At 52.4% G+C, this 21,145-nt stretch overlaps 1 protein-coding gene across 1 annotated transcript; it reads left to right on the top strand.

Annotated features, from left to right (window-relative positions):
- The first annotated feature begins 961 nt into the window (after positions 1–961).
- SERPINA5 (serpin family A member 5) lies at positions 962–11,413 on the top strand. Its single transcript, XM_082384562.1, has 5 exons — positions 962–1,056; positions 7,001–7,622; positions 8,993–9,263; positions 9,626–9,773; positions 10,420–11,413. Exons 1-5 carry the CDS (start codon positions 967–969, stop codon positions 10,606–10,608), a joined length of 1,320 nt encoding a protein of 439 aa, XP_082240688.1. The 5' UTR covers positions 962–966; the 3' UTR covers positions 10,609–11,413.
- The last annotated feature ends 9,732 nt before the right edge of the window (positions 11,414–21,145 follow it).

The raw sequence follows: 21,145 nt of genomic DNA, 5'->3' as shown, positions 1-21,145 counted from the left end.
CTAAAAGAGGTAATGGGCCATAACTGGGCCCAGAATCAGGGAGCGAGAAGGGGGACATCTCAGAGGTTGTGGAGGGACCCTGGTTGCTGAGCGTCAGGATCGCTTCCTCTGGGTCACGCCTGGCCCTCTGTTTCCTCCACCAACTCCACACCCTACAGTCACCCACACAACCTCTGGGTCATGGCCACGCACTGGATACCCCGGTATTAGGAAGCCCCAGGCATGGGGACCTTGGAAATGAAACAAGGGTTGAGCCAACATCCTAGCACTTGGAAATGTTCTTGAAAGTGTGGGGCTGAGTTTTGAAGCCCCAATTTCAAGGTAGAAAAGGACAGTCCAAGTGAGCCCACAGAAATCCTGGAGACAGACCTTTGCTTAGCAAAAAGCACTGGCCTTGGAGCCAGCGACCTGGGCACTCAGCCCCACTCTGTCCCTAATTGATGCACATCTCTGAAAAGTTCCGTCATCTCTCTGAGCCTCGGTTCAGCTATGAGTGCAATAAGAGGGGTGGATACAGTGACCCCTCATCTCAGCCATTGTGAGACCCTCTCAATCCATCTAATTTCCACCGGGATCTGGCTACGGGGGTCCGTGAGTCTAGTAAGCGCACAAGCCTTTGAAGAGCTTGGGTCCTCAATCCTCCAGATCCGCAGCAAATTGGCTGCAGGAAACAAAGGAATCAGCCTGGAGGAAGGGAGGTTTGAGAGGATGTCCCTTTCCCTGTGTCTGGACCAGCCAGCAGCTGATCACCTGTCCATCCTGGTCTGCCTGGGATGCTCGTGCCATTGCTGGCAGTTGGTGGCTGGTGTAGGGCTTTCGGGGCAATGACGAGATGGCCCTGGTCAGAGCTCAGGTGGCTTTTGGCTTGGTAGGCCTAGAAGTCCTGCCAGGACAGGACAGGGCGAGGCTGGCTGGGGCGGGGCCAGGGGAGGGGCGGAGTCAGGGCCCCGCTGTTGTCAGTGACAGATGCTGGCTCCAGTCCAGCCAGCCCTCTGCTCTTTACCGAGCCCAACCGACCGTCGCCTCTGCTGTGTGCACGCTCGGCCACTGGACAGAGTAAGTACAGGCACAATGGATGGAGGGCCGTGGGCTCGGGGGCGAGGAATGGACTCTGGAGTTATGGGATTTGGAGGGCTTAGAAACTTTGGAGGTGCCCCAGGGTGAGCAGGACACAGTGGTGGGGAGGGAGCCAGGGTCTCTGGAGTAGAGAAGTGGGGGACCCCCCCCAACCCCTTGCTGTGTGGTCTTGGGGATGACACTAAATCCGGCCGAGCCTCAGCTTCCTTGTGGATAAGATGCAAATTACTGCACCCCTTGCACAGTGTGACTGTGAAGATTAGATAAGTGGTGGTTCTCACCCAAGTATGATTTTCCCCGCCGGGCACACCTGGTATGTGTGGAGGCATTTTTAGTTGTCATAACTGGGGCGCGGGGGTTGCTATTGGCTTCCAGTGAGTAGAGGCCAGGGATGCTGCTAAACACCCTGAAATGCACAGGACAGCACCCACCGCAAAGAATGTTCTGGCTCCAAATGCCAACAGCGCTGAGAAACCCTGAACGGGGACAAAATGTCTGGTACCCAGGACGTGCTCGATAAACCGTAGCTTCTATTGTTTTCTGTGCCTGGAACCTTGGACCTTTAGAAACCAGGAAAAATGTTCAAATATAATCTGTTTCCCTGAGATAAGGCTGCCCTGCCCAGAGGCTGCTACCCAGAGTGGTTGTTAGAGCTCCAGATGCCATTTGGCCATTTGTTAAATAAACAAAATGTGGATGTAAAGTGAGTGAAATTTTCAGTTTTTCTAAGCATGGGGCTTTTGGCATGAAATGCAACAATAAAAGGGAAACTGCTCCCCTGGGCCAACATCCTTATTGACAGATCCAGAAACTGCAGCTTGAAGAATAAAGGCGGCGGGACGGAACTTTGGGAGGTGATAGATGTGTTTAGGCGTTGATGGTGGTGATGGTTTCACGGGTGTGTACTTCTCTCCAAACTCATCGAGTTGTCTACATTAAATATGTACAGGTTTTGGGGTGTCAGTCTGGCCTCAATAAAGTGGTTTTAAAAAAGAAAGAGAAAGGAAACTGAAGCTGAGCTATTCAAGGTCAGCTGAGTTATTCAAGGTCAGCTGGCATGTTAGCCCCAGGGCCACGAGGGCTCAGCCCTGGATGCCCAGCCTGGCTCATTCCCACGACTCGGTGGCCAGCGTGTGGTCTAACGCCTCTGAACTACAGAGAAGGAGACAGGGTCCATTCATCCATCCACTCATCCATTCATTCACAGGGGTGCCTGAGCACCACCTCTTGACTGAAAGTGTCACGGCGGGACCAGCACAGATGAGGGTCTTCTCTTACAAGCACATGTTCTAGTGGGGGAGAGGCCAGGACAAGAGGAGTCAACAGCACACGCATACATAATTGCACATCTGTAACTGATGGAGCCATGAGAGAAACAATCAAAGGGGCTGTTATAGAGAATAATGGCGGAGAGGGCGTGGTCACGTGTGGACAAGGTACTGCCAAGAAGTGACAGTTAAGTGGAGTCCTGGACTCAGGGAGAAACTGGTCCTTGTGAGAAAGGTGGAGAAAGGGTTCCAGGAGGGAGAGCAGAGTGTGCAAGGGCCCAGGGCTGGGACGGGGCTTCTGTGTTAGGAATTGAAAAAGAAGAAGTGTGCCCTGGGAGGCAGAGCTGGTCACGTGAGGCTGGGGACAGCAAGACAGAGCCAGACTGCATGCAACCTCATGGGTTATCGCGCAAATCAGAGTTCGGTTTTACCAAGCCAGTGGGCAGCAAGAACGTTCTTAGGCAGGGGAGCGCCTTGACCGTGTCTGTGATTGAAGGGGATTCTTTCAGAGTATACTTATGTATGTAGAATGGCTCTCAGGGGCAGGAGAAGTGGGGTCCAGGTGAAAGAAAAAAAAAAGGCTTCCATTAGGATGGTGGCAGGGAAAATGGGGAGAGGCAGGCAGATTTCGGAGCTAGAAACTGACAAGCCTTGCTGATAGTCTGGAGATGGGGAAGGGAGGTTAGGAAAATCCCCCAGGTCACTGATGCCAGGAGGCTCTGCCCCCTGGTCTTTAGGATCCGGGGGAAGTTGTGATTTTGTCTTTCGCTCTCTGCCTGGGCTCCACATCTTGTATCTATCTCCTTGCGTAATTAGCAGATAGTGGACAGACCCTTCTGAGCTGCACGCCTCCCGTGGCTGAGTCCAAAGTCTACCTCAGTGGGACTTTGTTGCCTAACATTTGGAATACACGCCAGCAGATTTTGGGTCTGGATGGTGGGGGACCAGGGGAAGGACTGCCCAGGGCCTGCCTACCCCGTGCCCACCCTCTGCCGCCGCAAGTCCCTTTGGCCTGGGATGCCAGATGAAATTGATCCATCTGCTTTCTCCCCTCTGACACGTGGGAGCACCTCTGCAGACACACTGGCGTCAAGGGCCCAGGAGAGGGTCAGCCAGGCCAGGCTCTGCCGGCACGCCGCGGGGGCTGGTGTCCTGAGAGCCAGGCTCACAGAGCCTGGAGCAGACTCTCCACTGGCTCAAAGTTGGCACAAAACTCTGTAAGCTGTGTATTTGTACCAGAGGCCCAGGAGTGTAATGGCAAAGACTGGCCTTAGAAACTAGGAAACCTGAAATGAGCACCCCCGGGCCTCCACTTTCTCAGAAGTAATCTCTCTGACCGTCTGTTTCCTCTTCCGTACAGTTGTGACAAGGATACCAACTCCATGTTGCTGTGGAGGAGTGTAAATGAGCTAATTCAGGTGAACAGGTTGGGAGAGACCCAGGGACACTCACCAGCAGCCACAGAGGAGGGGGCACGATGTGTCACTCCTCAGAGCCATAAAAGGGAGCCAAGAGGCCGCACGTACACCAGTCAGAGGAATCTGGATTTTAAACTGGTTCCATCATTCACTGGCTGGGACAAGCTTTTCCATTTTGCTAAGCCTCAGTTTATTTGGCTGTAAAATGGGGCTAATAACACTTTTGGTAAAGATGAAATGCAGTAATATTTATAGGGTGTCTAACAGGTCCTTAATAAACAGTGGCTTCAATAAGAGGGAGAGAGAGAGAGCTAAATGGAGCAAGGTTTTCTGGGTCCCAAACCTGCAGCCCAGGGGAGCCTGAGGGAAGCTGAGCCCTTGTTCTCTATGGGGACTCATGGGGCGTTCAGAGAAGTGGCTCTGGCCCGTCAGATCGCTGGTGTTTCAGGGGGGTCAGGCAGTGGTGGAGCCACAGCACCAGACCTCTAGGTTTTTATGAAGAAACTGAAGCCTGAGGGGGGAAGGGCCTGGCTCAAGGTCACCAGGCTGCAGGGATGGGAGGATGGGAGACTGGAACTCTCACTCCTACTCCCCTGCCAGCTGCCCCTGGGCTCCGTCCAAGCAGAAAACTCCTCTGCAGTCTGTAGCTATTCTTTGAAAGTATTTCTTTTAGGGTAATTATCAGTTCGGTGTTCATCTGTGTCTGGGAGCTGGGGGGTTGGTGAGCTGAACTGCTTCTTCAGCAGCATCCTGCTACATTGATGGTTCTAACACTCTGCACACTAAAGGACACAGAGATCACACCACCCACTCATGTCCTTTAAAGACTTCCATGAAGGCAAGTCTCAAAGTGGGAACAAAAAGGGAGTGTCAGCATGGGAAGCCTATTTCTTAATTCTCTGCAGAGTAGGGGCTATCGGTGGTGACCGTGGAGGCCAAGAATACAAGATCCGGAGGCTGTGATACAGACGAGGAGGACCAGGGATCTGGGGGAGCTAAATGGGGTGGCGGTTCAGAGCGTGAGTTGTGAGGGTCAGAACTAGGTCTGAACCCTAGTAGCTTTGCCACTACTAGCAAGCAAGTCATCCTCTCTGAGCCTCAGATGACCCGTCTGTAAAATGGAGCCAGTAATAGAACCTGCCTCCGTGGGCGGGTGTGAGGCTAAAGCAGTTGATATATGTCAAGACAGCGCAGCACCCAGCAGGGGCGGGTGCTGGCGATGCACCTGGGCCTCCCACGGGCATGGGGACTGCTGAGGCCGCTATATTTGGTTCAGGGTTGCTGGAGGTTCTGCAGACAGAATATTCTAAGTGAACTTCCTTTGTGGGCTCAGGTGCAGTTTGGAGGCCAGGGGTGGTGAGCATGACTTGCTTGAGTCCATCAATTTCATTCAGACAAAGACGGCCAGGACTGCTGATCCCCAAGATCCCTGGTGTCCCCCCGCCAGCCACGTCCAATGCAGCTCTTTGGGGCTCTTTGGAGTTTGGTTTTGCATGGGTCTGTGACTCTGTGTCTGTGCTCGCCCTGGGCCTGGGGCACCTCATGACATGGTGTCCACCGGGGGATGCACGCCCAGCGAGAGGTCTCATCAGGGGTCAGTCAGGCCATCGTGGGAATCAGTTGTCCAGCCGCCACCAGGCTGCCACGAGAGTGTGTGTGTGAAAGCATGTTCCCCACGGTACAGCTGAGGAAACGGGGGTCTCGGGTGGGGCTCTGGCCAGTTGCTGCCACACCAAAAACTCACACCTGGACAGCATGTCTGCACCGGGCACTGCTCCAAGCACGTTACATATGTTGATCATTAAAGCCCCAGCCCCTGGTGGAGGTTCTGTCATGACCTCCATTGTACAGGTGGGGCAGTGGCATGGGTATAACTGACTCGCACCACATCACACTTTGGAGGAAGCAGTGGGACTGAGACTTGAAGCCAAGCTGCTGGGCTGCAGAGTCTGCACTGTTCACAGGGTGTGGAAGGAGGGCTTTAGGAGGCCCGGGCACAGGAAGGGTTTCTGGATGGAGAGGAGGGGTCTAGGAAGGTGGTCATGAGAGAGACTGTGGGCAGAGGACAAGGCCAGAATGATGGAAGAGCCCCCAGGGCCCACCTGAGAGGCTGTAGACAGAGAAAAGGAAGCTGAGGGCCTCCTCACCTGGGGGAGACACAGAAGAAGAGACGCCTGGGGGCTCAAACAACACACATTTATGGTCTCACAGTCCTGGAGGCTGGAAGTCCAAGATCAGCAGGGCTGCTTCCTCCTGGGGCTTCTTTCCTTGGCTTGTATGGGAATGTCTCCTCCTCCCTGTGTCCTCACATTCCACACGTGGTTGCCCCTCAGTCTGTGTGTGTCTGTGTCCTAGTGTCCTCTTCTTATAAGGACACCAGCCACATTGGATCAGGGCCCGCTCGACATCATTTTAACTTAATTACTTCTTGAAAGGCCCTGTCTCCAAATACAGTCACATTCTGAGGTACAGGGGGTTAGGACTTCAATGAATGGATTTGGGGGACACAATTCAGCCCATCACAGAAGAGAAGGGAAGTTGGGGGGCTCACGTTAAGAGGGCAGAATTTCCTCAAGGGGGGAAGGTGCCTCTGATGAGGGACAAGGATGGCTTTGAGGGGTCCTGGAGCAGCCCCTGGGGAAGGAGAGGGGGACTGATGGCATCGTGTGTTCACTAATGAACCACAGGAGGCTGGCACCCTACCCACCACGCCATGGAGTAGACTCTCCAAATGAACAGGGACGAATCCAGCAGTGTGGCAGGGGCCACGGCGGGGAGTTGCCCTGAGCTCATAGAAGGACACGAGGTCTTGCAAATGCTACACCCAGGGAAGGAAGTGAGGGTTGGGGGCCAGGTATGGAAACAGGCTGCCAGTTCCCGGTAACCTCAGAGCCACTAACCCAGCAAAACACGGGAGAACCCTCCGCCCCACGTCCCATCACCCTGTGACGTGTACCTCGATGTGGGTGAGAGGACGCTTCTTGCCTTGGTGGCCAGTCCCCGCCTGGGATCTCACTCCTCCGCCTCGTCCTTGCTCTCCCCACCAACAGATGTCCATGTCCCCAGGTCTCTTGTGCTCCAGCCCCTCCCGCGCTACCTAAACCCTCACTCGCAGCCTCTCCGATTCATCACCGCCCTTTGAGGCTTCTGGTTGATGGCGCCGCCTCCCGGAATGTCGGCCTTGCTTGTGATCTTCCCATCCTCTCTCTGAGGGCATCTTCCCACTCTCCCTTTCAGAACCGGGCAGCCACGATGCGGCTCCGCCTCCTCCTGTGCCTGGCGCTCCTCAGCCCGCGGATGGCCACCCTGCGCCGCCCCCAAAAGAAGAGAGTTCCGGAGCTGCCGCCCGCAGTCGCCACGGTGGCCCCTGGCAGCCGGGACTTTGTCTTCGACCTCTACAGGGCCTTGGCCGCGGCTGTCCCCGATCAGAACATCTTCTTCTCCCCTCTGAGCATCTCCGTGAGCCTGGCCATGCTCTCCCTGGGGGCGCGGGCCAACACGAAGGCGCAGGTCCTGGCGGGCCTGGGCCTCAACCCCCAGGAGGGCCAGGAGGAGGAGCTCCACAGCGCCTCCCAGCGGCTGCTGCGGGAGCTCGAGCAGCCCGGAGACAGCCTCCAGCTGAGCCTCGGCAACGCCCTGTTCACCAAGCCCGCGGTGCCCATCGAGGAGACCTTCCTGGGCGCCATGAGGACGCTGTACCTGGCAGACACTTTCCCCACCGACTTTGAGGACCCTGAAGGGGCCCAGAAGCAGATCAATGATTACGTGGCAAAGCAAACGAAAGGCAAGATTGTGGACTTGGTTAAGGGCCTGGATGGCACCGAGGTCATGGTCATAGTGAATTACATTTTCTTTAAAGGTAAGGCCCTTGGGCTTGAACCTGAACTTTCTCTTTTAAGATGCTTTTGTCAAAAAACAAAAAAAACAAAACACAAAACAAAACCAATTCCCGCACACATGAAAGAGTGGGAGTGGATTTATTCTTTTCTGATCCCTGTTGATAGAGTGAAGCCAACGGCAGCTGGGTGAGACAGTGCCTTCTTACTGCAGAAGGTGGTGTGAAAGACCCCGGATGCTGTTTCCTCCACTGGGGAACAGCTGGTTCCTGTTTGTGCCCCTGGGGACACTTAAAGCAACCGCTTCCACATAGGCTCTGAAGCGTGAGTTTGTCAAGGCCACGATGCCAAAGAAACTGAGAGCATGGCTACTCAGGGCAGGATTGTGGGCCTTAGAAGGGCCTTAGAGGGCATTTCCCAGATGCTCCCTGGTACCCACATCCTCCTAGGGGCTGTTTCCCCAGCCGAGAAATCCTGGAACAAGAACCTGTTCCCTGAACAGTCCTCTCTCCCCTCCCCAAGAGCTGACCTCCCCATCTTTATCTCCCTGGCATTTCTTGTCAATATCCCTACTCATCCCAGCTTGTACACCTGCTTCTCCTTCTAGATACTGAGCCCCTGAGCGCCCTGTGCGGGGCCTGCTGAGGATGGGGAGGGGCAGGGAGGGAAAAGGAAAGAGGAAAATAGTTAAGCTGTTAACCAAGCCCCCCTCTTCCCGTGGTCACAGATGGTGAGTATCGTGCTTGGGCTCTAAGATTCCTTGTCCCCTGGTCCAGGGCGAGGCTGCAGAGGACAGCTGTGAAATAATCTAAGTGGGGCATGGGGGCGGGATCTATATTTGATAACTAGTAAGAAAATGGAAACAATTACTTGTACCACTTTGAACAAAATGTCCCGTACGAAGCAGACAAAGCAAGAAGCATAATCACAGACTTCCCAGCTGGAAAAATCATGTTTTTGCAGGAACCTTACCAACCTTTCTCCCAAACCCAGATTGAGATCCAATATTGGGAAAAGAGTGAAAAAGAGACTAACTCACCCAGATATAGTGTAGCTTTGTCAGCCATACATATTAGTTACCCTCTTCACTGGGATGTTTGACCTTGAGTACCAACATCAGAGATTCAGACAAACAACATTAGGGGTGAAGGGTCTCTGAAGACACGAAAACCAACCTCCTTGTTTTGCAAATGTGGAAATAAAGCCCCACAAAAAGTTCAAGCCTGTCCCCCGAATTAGGAAGGGGCTTGTCTTTATATTCAAGAGGTTTGGCAGTCACTTCTGCCAATAAGACTGCTCCGAAGAGGATGCTGTCTGTTTGGTAGGTTTACTGTCTGCACACTTTTCATTGGCAGCTGAGAATGTTTAATTCCTTTTCCATTTTAATCTTCAGCTAAGTGGGAGACAAGCTTCAACCGCAAAAGCACCCACGAGCAGGACTTCCACGTGACCTCGGAGACGGTGGTGCGGGTACCCATGATGAAACGAGAGGATCAGTTTTACTACCTCCTGGACCGAAACCTCTCCTGCAGGGTGGTAGGGGTCCCCTACCAAGGGAACGCCACCGCCTTCTTCATTCTCCCCCGCGAGGGCGGGATGGGGCAGGTGGAAAATGGCCTGAAAGAAAAAACACTGAGGAAGTGGCTCAAGATGTCCATGAAGAGGTATTCTTCACACCACTCCAGGGCCGGCCTGCTGCTGCACACCTGCAGGGCCACACGGCAGTGGTGGGAGAACTCACCTGGCCTGGGAGCCGCCTCCCAGCCCAGAGCCATCATGTGAAGTCCCAGCCCCCTGGCCTGACCCAGCTAGAGGGAGCAGGGCTGGAAGCTGGGATTTCTGGTGGGGCCATCAGAGTGGGCAGTGACCTCTGGGGACAGCCCAGGTCCAAGTCCAGAGTGGGATGGGTTCCATTGTAGGCAACGGGCTGGAGGAGCATTATGAAACCAAGAGGAGATGGCAGGAATATGAGCTCAGTGAGCCAGTGCTCTGAAAGGGTCCAAGAAAGGTCTTCTTCTCTTTCCAGGCAGCTTGAGCTTTACCTACCCAAGTTCTCCATTGAGGGCTCCTATCAGCTGGAGAAAGTCCTCCCCAAGCTGGGGATCAGAGATGTCTTCACCTCCCATGCTGACCTGACCGGCATCTCCAACCATTCCGGCATCCAGGTGTCTGAGGTGAGCCCAGAAGCTCCTGAGCACCTGCTTTCAGAAATTCCTATCCTATCCTATCCTATCCTATCCTATCCTATCCTATCCTATCCTATCCTATCCTATCCTATCCTATCTTATCCTGTCCTGTCCTGTCCTATCCTATCCTACCCTATCCTATCCTATCCTGTTCCATCCTATTCTATCCCATTCCTCATTCCAAATCCTTTCTCTCTCTCTCTCCTCTTTCCCCTCAAGAAGCAAAGGTTTCACTTTGCATCTGAACAATGGGAAACCCTATCCAGCACCGTGCCTTGGGGGAAGGTGTCTTGTCTGAAGCAGTCAAAACTAAGAATTGGATGCTAGCTCCTTCACTCACCAGCTGTGTGACCTCCAGCAATTACTTGACCTCTCTGAGCCTCCTTTCTCTCTATAAACTTGGAGAGTCACACGCTTGCTGCTAGATGCAGTGAGAATTCAGTGAAAGACGCATGCACTCACCTGTAAGCCGTGGTGCGCAGTAGTTGTTCAATCACATCATCTCCTATCTGCTTCATGGCTCAGGAGCACAGAAACTTTGACAGTGATGCTGCGGGCAGAAGCTTGTCCGTTTCCCCCTGATGGCATCTCCCAGCCCCTGGTGGCTCGGTGACGCCTGATGTCTCCCCTGCAGATGGTGCACAAAGCCATGGTGGAGGTGGACGAGTCGGGAACCCAAGCGGCTGCAGCCACGGGGACGATCTTCATGTTCAGATCTGCCCGGATGAGCTCTCAAAGGATAGTATTCAACAGGCCCTTTCTGATGCTCATTGTGGAGAACAGCAAACACATCCTTTTCCTCGGCAAAGTGACTCGCCCTTGAGATGGGGATTTCTCCTGAAAGGCACGGGCTTCCATAGTGGAAGATGAGGGTTCACTATGGCCATGTATCTGCTGGGAGCTGGTGATATACGCAGGTTTAATTGACTAATGAGGCTTCCACAAATAATAGTAATAACAATAACATTGAAATACTGATGATTGCTTCTTTTCACATGATTGCAAGATGGGTGCTTTGGAGAACATTTGGTTTTGCTCTCACCTTTCATCAATGGAGATTAGCACTGAGATCCAGAGAGGCCACACAGCATGCTAGTGGCAGACAGAAGCTCAGAATCCAATCCAGGAGGATTATTCCAGTAGATATTTCCACCAGGAAGCATATTCCCAAGCCTAGTTCCCCACCTGTCTGCAATACCAGCTACCAGTTTGCCATGGTTTGGAAAGGACACTGGAATGGGGATATGAAGTGGGGCTTCTGTCCCAGCTGTGTGACATTGGGTAATACTGTCACTCTCTGGACTTCAGTTTCCTCATGTATACGATGAAGGGTCAGGTCAAGGATTGGAGGATCCTTGAAATCATATAAAAAGGGTAGAATGTTCCCCACAAATCAGTTGATTTCAATGCATCCAAGTGCCACCCATCTTTTAAGGAAAGCAGGTGGACGGCAGGGTGGACACGGCCATCCCAGGTTTGTACCATCCTGTGGGTACATTTACAACCTCGTGGGCTTGGCTGGGGGTGGGAGAATGGAGGCCTGTTGCAAATACTAGAGTATCAGTTGAAGACCCTGATGACTAACTGTGGATTTTAGTGTCAGCAATAACAATAAAGCATTTTGCAAATACTGGATGTCATTGTCCTTCTGGAAGTAGCTCTGGGAACAGCAACATTAATAGCTTATGTTTCAGGACTGATGCTAGGTGCTTAATCTGGATGGTTGCACTTACCCCTCACAATATCCTGTACCAGGCAGGCACTCCTATTATCCCCACTTTACAGATAGGGAAGGTGAGGCTTGTAGAGAACAGGTAATCTACCCAGTCACACAGCTCCTTGGTGGTGGAGGCAGGATTTGACCCCAGGAGTGTGGCCCTCAGGCCACCCTCTCAGCCCTGGGCTCTGCTGTGGAGGAGACATGACCCAGAAACAGAAGCCCAGGTCAAGTGCATCAGGGCACCAGCTCCCTTGTCACCCAGGTAGGCTCACTCTCCTCCTTCACGAAACCCACCATGCTTCCTTGTCTATCAAATAAAGGGGATTGGACACTTTCAAGAATGAATGAATGAATGAATGAATGAGTCCTTCACTCAGTCTCAGACTGTCCCCTAATTAGCTGCCCCCAAGTCTGACCCCTGAGTGCCTGTTGCCCCACCTTACGTGCCCAAAGCTTGCTTTCCACGAGCCTGTGCCCAGCGCTCTGACCCCAGAGACTGGACTGTGTGGGTGCCCCTTAGAACTAACGGGGTCAGAACCCCAAGCTTTGACCATCCCTCAAAGTACTGAGCACCTACTATGTGCCAGCTGTGGGGACACTTTGCATCTGTGATGTCATTAATCCTCCAACAACCCTGTAAGGTCTGTCTCAGCGTCCTCATTTCACAGAGGGCAACATAAGTGCTTGTCCAGAGCCCCACAGGCTCGGGGACCCAGATGGCACAGGTGTCGGCTGGCAGCAGGGTAGATGGCTGCACCCAGAGCCAGACGGCTTGTCTGCGTTTTTGCTTTGGGCTTGGGAAGCTCTGGAGGATGGGGCCTCCTCGTGGAGCCAGACCTGCTCCTGTGTGTCTTTTCCTTTCGCAACACCTGGTCTTTTTTGGCAAATATTTTTCTCAGAGTTTACTCAGCCAGTCCAAGGTCAGGGGGAGGTCCTGGCTGTGCCACGTGTGTAAGGCCAAGGTCCAGCGCTGTCTAAAGTTCACTCAGCAAACAGTCACAAAACAGCTCCCGTGTGGGGATCGGGCCGGGCTCGGGGTGGCCGATTTGGGGTGTCATGGAAGGAAGCGCCGAGCTGGGAGTCACGGCAGGTCCTGTAAGTCAATTGTCACACGATCCTGGGCTGAACAAACTGATAGAGCAACTCAGAGAGAGAGAAAGAGAGTTAACTTCTGAGGGCTCAGGGAAGGTTTTGCTGAAGAAGTGACACTGAGCTGGTCTTGAAGAGCATGTAGGGCTTCACAGACAGCAGATTTGGGAACAGAGCGGGGACTTCCAGGCCAAGGGAACAGCTGGAGAGAGCATGAGGCTGAGTGAGCTGCAGTGTGGATGGGAAATTGTGGAGACTTCAGCCTGGACCAGGGCAGGGAGTGGGAAGGAGAGCAAGGAGGAAAGAGGGGACAGCGCTTGCAGTCCAGCGGCAGGGACTCTGAACACGAGGCCCAGGTTTTGTCTCTTCTCTCTCCTCCTGATTTCAGGGCGGTTTGGCCATCCACGCCACACCTAAATCATTCCCTGGACCTCTTCCTGCCCCTCACTCTCCCATCTGTGCATACCATAGATGCTTCATTCATCCCCCTAGGGGGCGCTCACACCCATCCACACCTGCTTCTCCATCAGCCCCACCTGCCCCTCCCTGGGATAGACCTCATTCATCAGGCGAAATAAAGGACCAGCTCTGTCAGTGCCCGCGTTCTAGGCATGGCTGTCCCCCTCAGGACCCCCTTTCTTAGCCGCCATATTCATTTACTAGGGCTGCCATAACAAAGTCCCAGAGACAGAGTGGCTTAACAACAGAAATGTATTATCTTACAGTCCTGGAGGCTGGAAGTCTGAGATTAAGGTGTCATCAGGGCTGGTTCCTTCTGAGGGCTCTCTTTTGTGTTTGTAGACGACCGTCTTCTCTCTGTGTCCTCACATGGGCTTCCCTGTGTGTGTGGATGTCTGTGTCCTAATCTTCTCCTCTTCCAATCTCCACCAGTCATATTGGGTTGGGGCCCACCTTAATTTTAACTTAATCATCTCTTTAAAGATGCCATCTCCAAATCCAGTCACGTTCTGAGGTACTGGGGGATAGGACTTCAACATATGAATTTGGGGGGACACAATTCAACCCATAGCAGTGACTCCCCCTTTGAGTTTCTTGGCAGCTGTTGCCAAGTTCATTCGTGTTCTTAGGAACCCACTTTCACTTCCCTCTCTGACTATGTGCACTCTGAGGCCCTCCCCTTGTGGACTCCACTTCTGCCAGAAAGTGGAGGAACAATGCTAGGGCCCAGGACTCCTTTCCCCACCTCTCCCTGCAGAAACCCAGACCAAAAAGAATGAACTTGGTCTCCAGAGGAAGCACTTCATGCCCCATTAAACAGCCTTGCCCAGACTACACTTGTTTATTTAGCTCTTTCATCCAAAGGCCATTGCTCATGGGGTGCCTACAGGGAATCAGGCAAGGAGCTAGTAAAAGGGTGTAATGGTGAGCCCAGCAGATGCGGGCTTAGGCAATAACCAGGTACACAAACAAACAAGCAGAATTACAAACTGTGATGAAGGTAATTCTTTTGTCCACAGATGTTTATTGAATAGCCCCTGGCACTGCTCCAGGTGCTGGAGATAAATGAAGAAAACAACAAAGATCTCTGCTCTGGAGGAACTATATTCTAGAATGGAGTGACAATAACAAAAAAAAATAACAAAGAATAAAAAAGAAAAGTAAAATACATCACATATCAGTTGATGGCAAATGCTATGGAGTGTGAGTTTGACAATTAGAGCAGGAAGTAAAGAATAGTAGCGCTAGGTGGAGAGACCTGACATCCATGACCTTGGGTGAAGTACCCTGACTGTGTGGTCAAGGTCAACTTCACCAGTGGTATGTTGTGTTATCATCTTGTTTCTTCTGATATGGGGTGATGAGAAGGGAGCATTGCCTCAGTGGGATCTTCCCCCAAACACATAACCTCACTCTGATCATGAGAAAACAGCATACAGACCCCAACTGAGGGACATTCAACAAAATACCTGACCAGCAGTACTCTTCAAAAGTGCCAAGGTTATGCAAAACAAGGAAAGCCTGATGCTATGAACTGCAGGTTTGTGTTCCCTCAAAATTCACATGTTGAAATCCTCACCCCCAGTATGATGGTATTAGAAGGTGGTGTCATGGGGAGGTGACTAGGTCATGAGGGTAGAGCCTTCATGAATGGGATTAGTGCCCTTAAAAGAGACCCCAGAGATGAGGGTTGTGGTGTGATGAATTGGGAGATTGGGATTGACATGTATACACTGATGTGTATAAAGTGGATGACTAATAAGAACAACAAACAAACAAACAAGAGACCCCAAAGCTCTCTCTCGCCCCTTCCCATGTGCGGACACAAGCAGAAGAGAGCCCTCACCTGGCCATGCTGGTTCCCGGATCTCCAGCCTTCAAAACTGTAAAGAGTAGATTTCCACCATGTACAAACCACTCAGCCTGTGGTATTTTGTTATGGCAGCCGGGACAAATTAAGACTCCTGAGAAACTGTCACAGGCCAGGTAAAACTAAGGAGACCTGGAAACTAAGTGTAATGTGGTTTCTTGGATGGGATCCTGGAGAAGAAAAGGGATATTAGTGGAAAAAGTGAAATCCAAATGAGTCTATACAGTAAAAAGGTTCACTCCTTAGTTTTCAGAAATATACCATGGCTATGTAAGATGTTTATGTCACAGGAGCTCTCTGCACTGTCATTACATCTTTTCTGTATATCTAAAATTGTTTCAAACTAGAAAGTTGACTTTTTTAGTGAAACGTTAAAAAAAAAGTAGGTAAGAGAATAGGTGTGGGGTTAGTGTTGTGAAGGCAGAAGCCGGAGACCAGTTAAGGAGGAGAACAGGGCGCTAAGAGAGATAGCCAAGGACTTTCTACAGCTGGGGCTCCAGAGGGAGCTCTGGGGTGGTGGCATTGAAGCCAAGAGCTGAGGGACAAGCAGGAGTGAACAGAGCGAACGTTACTTGTGCACAACGTGAGTGAAGAAGACCCAGAGGTGGGAGAGTGTGTCCTGTTCACGGAACTGACAGGACACGGGTGGCTGGAGCCTGGCAGGCTCGCTCTTCACCAGCACCTGTTAGGCTGTGCAGGGTGCTGCGGGCGGGGGCAGCACTCCTAACACTGGGTAGCACTTGGATGCCACCTATTGCGTGCCTGGCACTCTTCTAAGCCCTCTGCATATATTGTCTCAGTTAATGAAGAGGCAGAGAGGCACCTGTGCAAGGGGCTGGGATGGCAAGTGGGTGACGTCAGTGACCTTCTCCTGTTTCCTAGAGAGCTGCACCCCAAAGTGGACTATCTGCCACCTATCCCCAAGGAATGAGGTGGGAACGAGGTTGCCCTGAGGTGGCAACACCTACAGACACAAAAATGCTTTGGCCACTTGGAAGAATCCAGTACGAGAGACCACATGCCATTCCTGATGGTGATTTTCTGTGAAGACGCAGAGTACAGATAACGAAATGCTCCTACACACGCCCGCATTGCTAACTCGCCCATATGTGCACACGTGGGCGCACACAGCCTTCTGGAGATGGGTGGCTTCTCAGCAACTACTACAGCCGCAGCCTCTGGTTGTACCAGGAGCTGAGCATTCGTTGTGTACCTGGGCAGGGTGGGGTGGGAGAGATGGTGCTCAAAGTCTTCCCCTCTCTGGGCCCCTGCTTCTCCATCAGTCTCCCAGAGAGGCTGCTATGAACCATTCGTGGCTTTGATCAGCAGGTACATTTCCTTCACAGATGTTAAGGGACCCGGGTGGGGTGGCGGTGGGGTGGGCTGGGGGTTGGGGAGATGGGTCTGGCGGGCGTGGGGTAAAGGACTATGGGACAAGGGCCCGGTCTCTTCTCCCAGGTGTGCTGAGCAAACACACGTGTCCATTCCCCCCACTGCTCGATGGGGTGATGGTAACGGGGCTGTTTGAAGGCTTGGAGGAAACCAGACAGGGGAAGGGGCCCTGACCCTACAGCAGCATTTCTCAGACTGTGACCAACATCACCCAGGGAACTTCTTAAAAATGCCTCTTCCTGGCCCTTACCCGAAGAATCAGCGTGTTTTAACAAACTCCTCTCAGGATTCGGATGCACAGGCAGACAGAAGACCATGGGGTTTCCGATTTGGCTCAGGCCCCAGGGAATCTGCTCCCCCTCCTCCCTGCAGCTGCCACCACCCAGCTTCAGGGCCTGAAGACTCTTATACTCTACACCCCTAGGGCCCAGACACTCTTTAGTATTAGGCATTTCTCCAGCTAGTCCTTGTCGAGCCACAGCTGGTAATAAACACAAACCCAGGCACAACTTCAGGACTCTGCCCAGAGGTCCATCCTTGGTGGAGCTTTCCTGACTCCCCCAGACCATTTCTGGTCCCCCACACCCACCCCTCCCTCCACCACTTCCCACACTGTATAGTTATGATCTCTCTATGTTTCTGTGTCTCTCACACACCAGGAAATCCCTGAGGGTTCGCCCCAGTGCCTGGCACGGGCCTTGGCCCAAAGTGCCCTCAACAAATGTTGGGTGAAAGAATGAAGGGGCTAAGTGAGGGAGGCTGCAGAAGATTCCATGCCTCTGCAAGTCCTCAGGCCACTGCCTAAGACCCCCCTATTCCTTGAGCCCTGGACCCCTACCTGAGTGCATCATGCAGGTGGGGCTGCTAATAACATATAGGACACCCAGATAAATATGAATTCCAGATAATCAATCATTTTTTAGTATAAGTATGTCCCAGGAATTGTGGGGTAGGTCCCAGGAATTCGTTTGCCAAATCTGGCAGCTCTGTCTATAGGGAACAAGGGTGAACAAGAAGCAGCCATCCCCACAGCCAAAAGCTATCAGTACTCCCTGCAGAGCTAAGGGGAAGTCACATCATGGGGACAGCAGGCAAAGGCTCTTGCTGTAAGGGGAGTGGGAACGGGTTTGGAGGAGTCAGAGGAGGGGCTATTCCACCAAGAAGGACCAGGGAAGGCTTCCTGCCACATGCTGTGCAGCCCTAGGTATAACAAAGTGGTTGACTCATGGGTGATTGCATCAAACTGAAGCCTGAGACAGAATGTTCTCAGAGGTCCCCTTGTTTATAAAGGGAGTTGAAACCCTCCCTTCTCCTGGCATGAGTTGAGGGACCTGTGGGCTCTGCAGGGACAGCTCTACACTCAGGAATGTGCTTGGGGACCTGGTGCTGGTGTCCCAGCTGCAGAGGTGGGCAGGTCCAGACCACGTGGGTGCTGCTGGACCAGAGGATGGAAGGGACGCCTGGGGTTGGAGGTGGGGACTTCAAACACAAGAGTGCCCTGAACAGCCTGTATCCCTAAAGATGTTCTGGAGACCTTGCAGAAAACAGACTGGGAGGGAGCAGGCGGGGAGGAGTGCAGACAACCCAGGGGTCACTGACACAGGGAGCAGTGCCGGGAGCTGGGACCAGAGTGAGGGCAGCAGAGGTGGAGAATAAGTGGTTTCCAGGGATGTGGAAGAGGGAGATCTTGCCCCTCACTAAAGGGGAGGCTGGAGGAGGGAGGATGACTCCAGGTTCCTGGCTGAGCTGGGAAGATAGAGGCACTGTTTACTGAGATGGGGAGCAGAGAACAGTGGGGTGGGGGGTTATTTAGGGCATAGTCAGTGGGATAGATCACCAAAGAGAGAAGCCAAGGAGGAGCTATGTCAAAATTCTGGTTACCAGAAATCTCTGAAACATGGAGAGAGCTACAGCACCCCAGGTAAGAGGCGGGAGGTGATCGATGTGACAGGAGACCACCTGCAAAGGAGAGTGGAGAGCCCTGTGATATAGGAGAGGGTCTCAGGCCAGACCAGGCTGCAGAGGGGGTACAGGAGGAAGTGGAGTGCATGTGAGGGCTTCTGGTCAACAGCACCCACATTAACCAAGAGTCCTGCAGCCTGCAGGTGACTTCATGCTCCAGGATGCCTAAAATCAGAAACTATTACTGTCCACGTGTTACTGAACCAAACTTGGGTCTGCTCGCCCATGGGCAATGAAACCAGTCTGACCCCAGGTTGTGGTAAAGGAAAGTGCAGCGTTTATTGCAGGGCATCAAGCAAGGAGTACAGTCAGCTAGTGCTCAAAAGACCGGAAACTCCCTGATGGCTTTCAGGGAAATGTTTTTTGTTTTTTGTTTTTTTTTTTAAATAGGCTTTTTCTGGGAAGATGGAGTGGGTGAATTTTTTTTTTAATTAATTAATTAATTTATTTATTTATGGCTGTGTTGGATCTTCGTTTCTGTGCGAGGGCTTTCTCTATTTGCAGCAAGTGGGGACCACTCTTCATTGCCGTGCGCGGGCCTCTCACTATCGCGGCCTCTCTTGTTGCGGAGCACAGGCTCCAGACGCGCAGGCTCAGTAGTTGTAGTTCAAGGGCTCAGTTGCTCCGCAGCATGTGGGATCTTCCCAGACCAGTGCTCGAACCCGTGTCCCCTGCATTAGCAGGCCTCAACCACTGCGCCAGCAGGGAAGCCCCCAGGGAAATGTTTTTAAAGACAAGGTGAGGGGAGGGGATTGTGGGGTACATGATCAGCTCATGGACATTCTTCTGATTGGTTGGTGGTGAGGTAATTTGGAGTCAACATCATCAACCTTCTGGTTCAACTGGTCTGGGGTCTATGTGCTAGTGGGCAGCTTCCACCTGCTGGGGTTTCAGTTTCTGCAAAATAACTCAAAGGATATGGCTCAGAATATTATCTATAGCCCTTGAGGAGGAACTAAAGATCCTTGATTTTGTTTAACGGCTAAACTATGATTATTTTGTCTTGCTTGACTGTTTTCCTTTGCTTCTGCATTTTCTCACTTCTCTGATTAAATTTATTCTTTGGAACTCGGGGAAGGCCTAGGAGGCTAAAGTTTTTCTACACACCAGAGGCAGGTGGAGGACATGGTGCGGCCTGTCCCAGGAAGACCCCTTAGGATCCTGCTCCATTACACACGTTTTCTGGACCAGGTGCCAGATCTTTCCACGGGCTGGCCCAGAGCAGAGTCAGGATGCCTCCACCTTCCCATGGGCTGCATGTGGTGTCTCTGCAGCCAGGCTGGGAACAGGGCAGTCGGGACTGGCCTGTGTTTCCTGGAGAGGACAACACTGCGGGCTCCAAAGCCAGCTGGCCTGGTGCGGAATCCCCACTGGGCACTTACTGCCTTGCAACCTTGGGAATTCGCTTCATCTCTCTGTACCTCAATTTCCTCATATGTAAAACAGAATAACTGTACCTCCCTCAGAAGGTATTTGTGAAAATTTGAGTTCTTAACATAAAGATTATATCACCTGTGATTACATCCTCATTATGACCAGGTCTCTGTGTGGTGAAGGAAGAATGGGTAAACTTGTTTAAAAAGAGGAAAGGCCGAGGGAACACCCATTTACTGAGGCATCAACTGTATGGCACACACCATGCTGTGTCTGCTTTCTTCCATAATACTCAAATGTCCCGGTTTACGGTCTTTCCCTATCCTGAGAGCCAAGTGGGCAGGTGATGTGGATTTGGGTTAATTTCCTGCTGTATAATAAATCATTCTGAAAGTTTACAGCTTGGGACAACAAAACATTTATTATCTCACAGTTTCTGAGGGTCTGGAATCTGGGAGGGGCTGAGATGGGTGGTTCTGGTTCAGGGTCTCTTGTGAGACCGTGCACACCTGCCCGGGGCTGGAATTCCACATCCAGACTCACTCACATGGCTGTTGGCAAGAGGCCTCAGCTGTTTGCCTTTGGGTCTATTCATAGGGCTGCTTCAGACATGGCTTCCGCTAGAGTCTGTGTGTGTGTTGTGTGTGAGAGAGAGAGAGAGAGAGAACCCAAGATAGAAGTAGTATCTTTTTATAACCCAATCTCAGAAATGATACCACATCCCTTCATTCACATTCCCTTCATTAGCAACAAGCCACTAAGTCCACTCCAGCTCAAGGAGAGGGTAATTAAACTCATCTCTTGAAGCCAGGATTATCAAAGAATTTGTGGATGTACTTCTAAAATGACCAGCTTACTGTATCCCCAGAATCCATCAAAATCACTGTCCTCACAGTAGAGTCAATTAATGCGTGAGGTCAAGATGGTGGTGTGGGAAGATGCAGAGTTCGCGTCTCCCCACAACTAGGGTGCCTGCCAGATGCTGGTGGGTGACCTCGATGCCCACGGAGATGGGAAGAACCCCTAAGCAAACCAGTAGGACATGGAGGACTGAAAGGGGAAGAGAAGTGGAGGCTGGACAGGACAGGCACCACTGAGGGGTGGCTGAGATGGGGGGAGGGGTCCCTAAGCCTAGAGGGACCCTCGGGGGCTTGGAGCAGGGGGAGTGTGCCGAGCGTTTCCCATGCCCAATCGGCCCTGGAAGTCTGCCTGGCTCTCAGCTGGGTCCTACACCCTCAGAGGCCCCCTCTAGGCTGTGTTGGTATGGGGGACATAGGAGGGAGGCTGCGGGAGAATAGGAGAGGCAGGCAGGAGGGGCCCTCCAGGACCAGAGGAGTGGGAGAGAAGCAGAGGACGTTTGTCCCACCCACTCGGGCCCAGGAAGCCTGATGGGATCTCAGGCAGGGTCCCCCACCCTCTGAGACCAGAGGCATGTCTGGGCCCCTTCTGTTGCTTTGAGCCTAAGCCCCACTCCCACCCCCCCCCCAGGATCTT

Source organism: Balaenoptera borealis (genome assembly GCF_965194805.1).
Source record: "Balaenoptera borealis genome assembly, chromosome: 3".
Classification (NCBI taxonomy): domain Eukaryota; kingdom Metazoa; phylum Chordata; class Mammalia; order Artiodactyla; family Balaenopteridae; genus Balaenoptera; species Balaenoptera borealis.
Note: the sequence above shows the minus strand (reverse complement) of the source record. Positions and strands in the feature narration are given on the sequence as shown.

Bases quoted from the DNA above. Each gene is read 5' to 3' on its own strand.
- SERPINA5 (XM_082384562.1), top strand. From the start codon at position 967: ATGCTGGCTCCAGTCCAGCCAGCCCTCTGCTCTTTACCGAGCCCAACC. The intron at 1,057-7,000 runs GTAAGTACAGGC...TCTCCCTTTCAG, and splicing joins ACGCTCGGCCACTGGACAGA to AACCGGGCAGCCACGATGCG. The intron at 9,264-9,625 runs GTATTCTTCACA...TTCTCTTTCCAG, and splicing joins CTCAAGATGTCCATGAAGAG to GCAGCTTGAGCTTTACCTAC.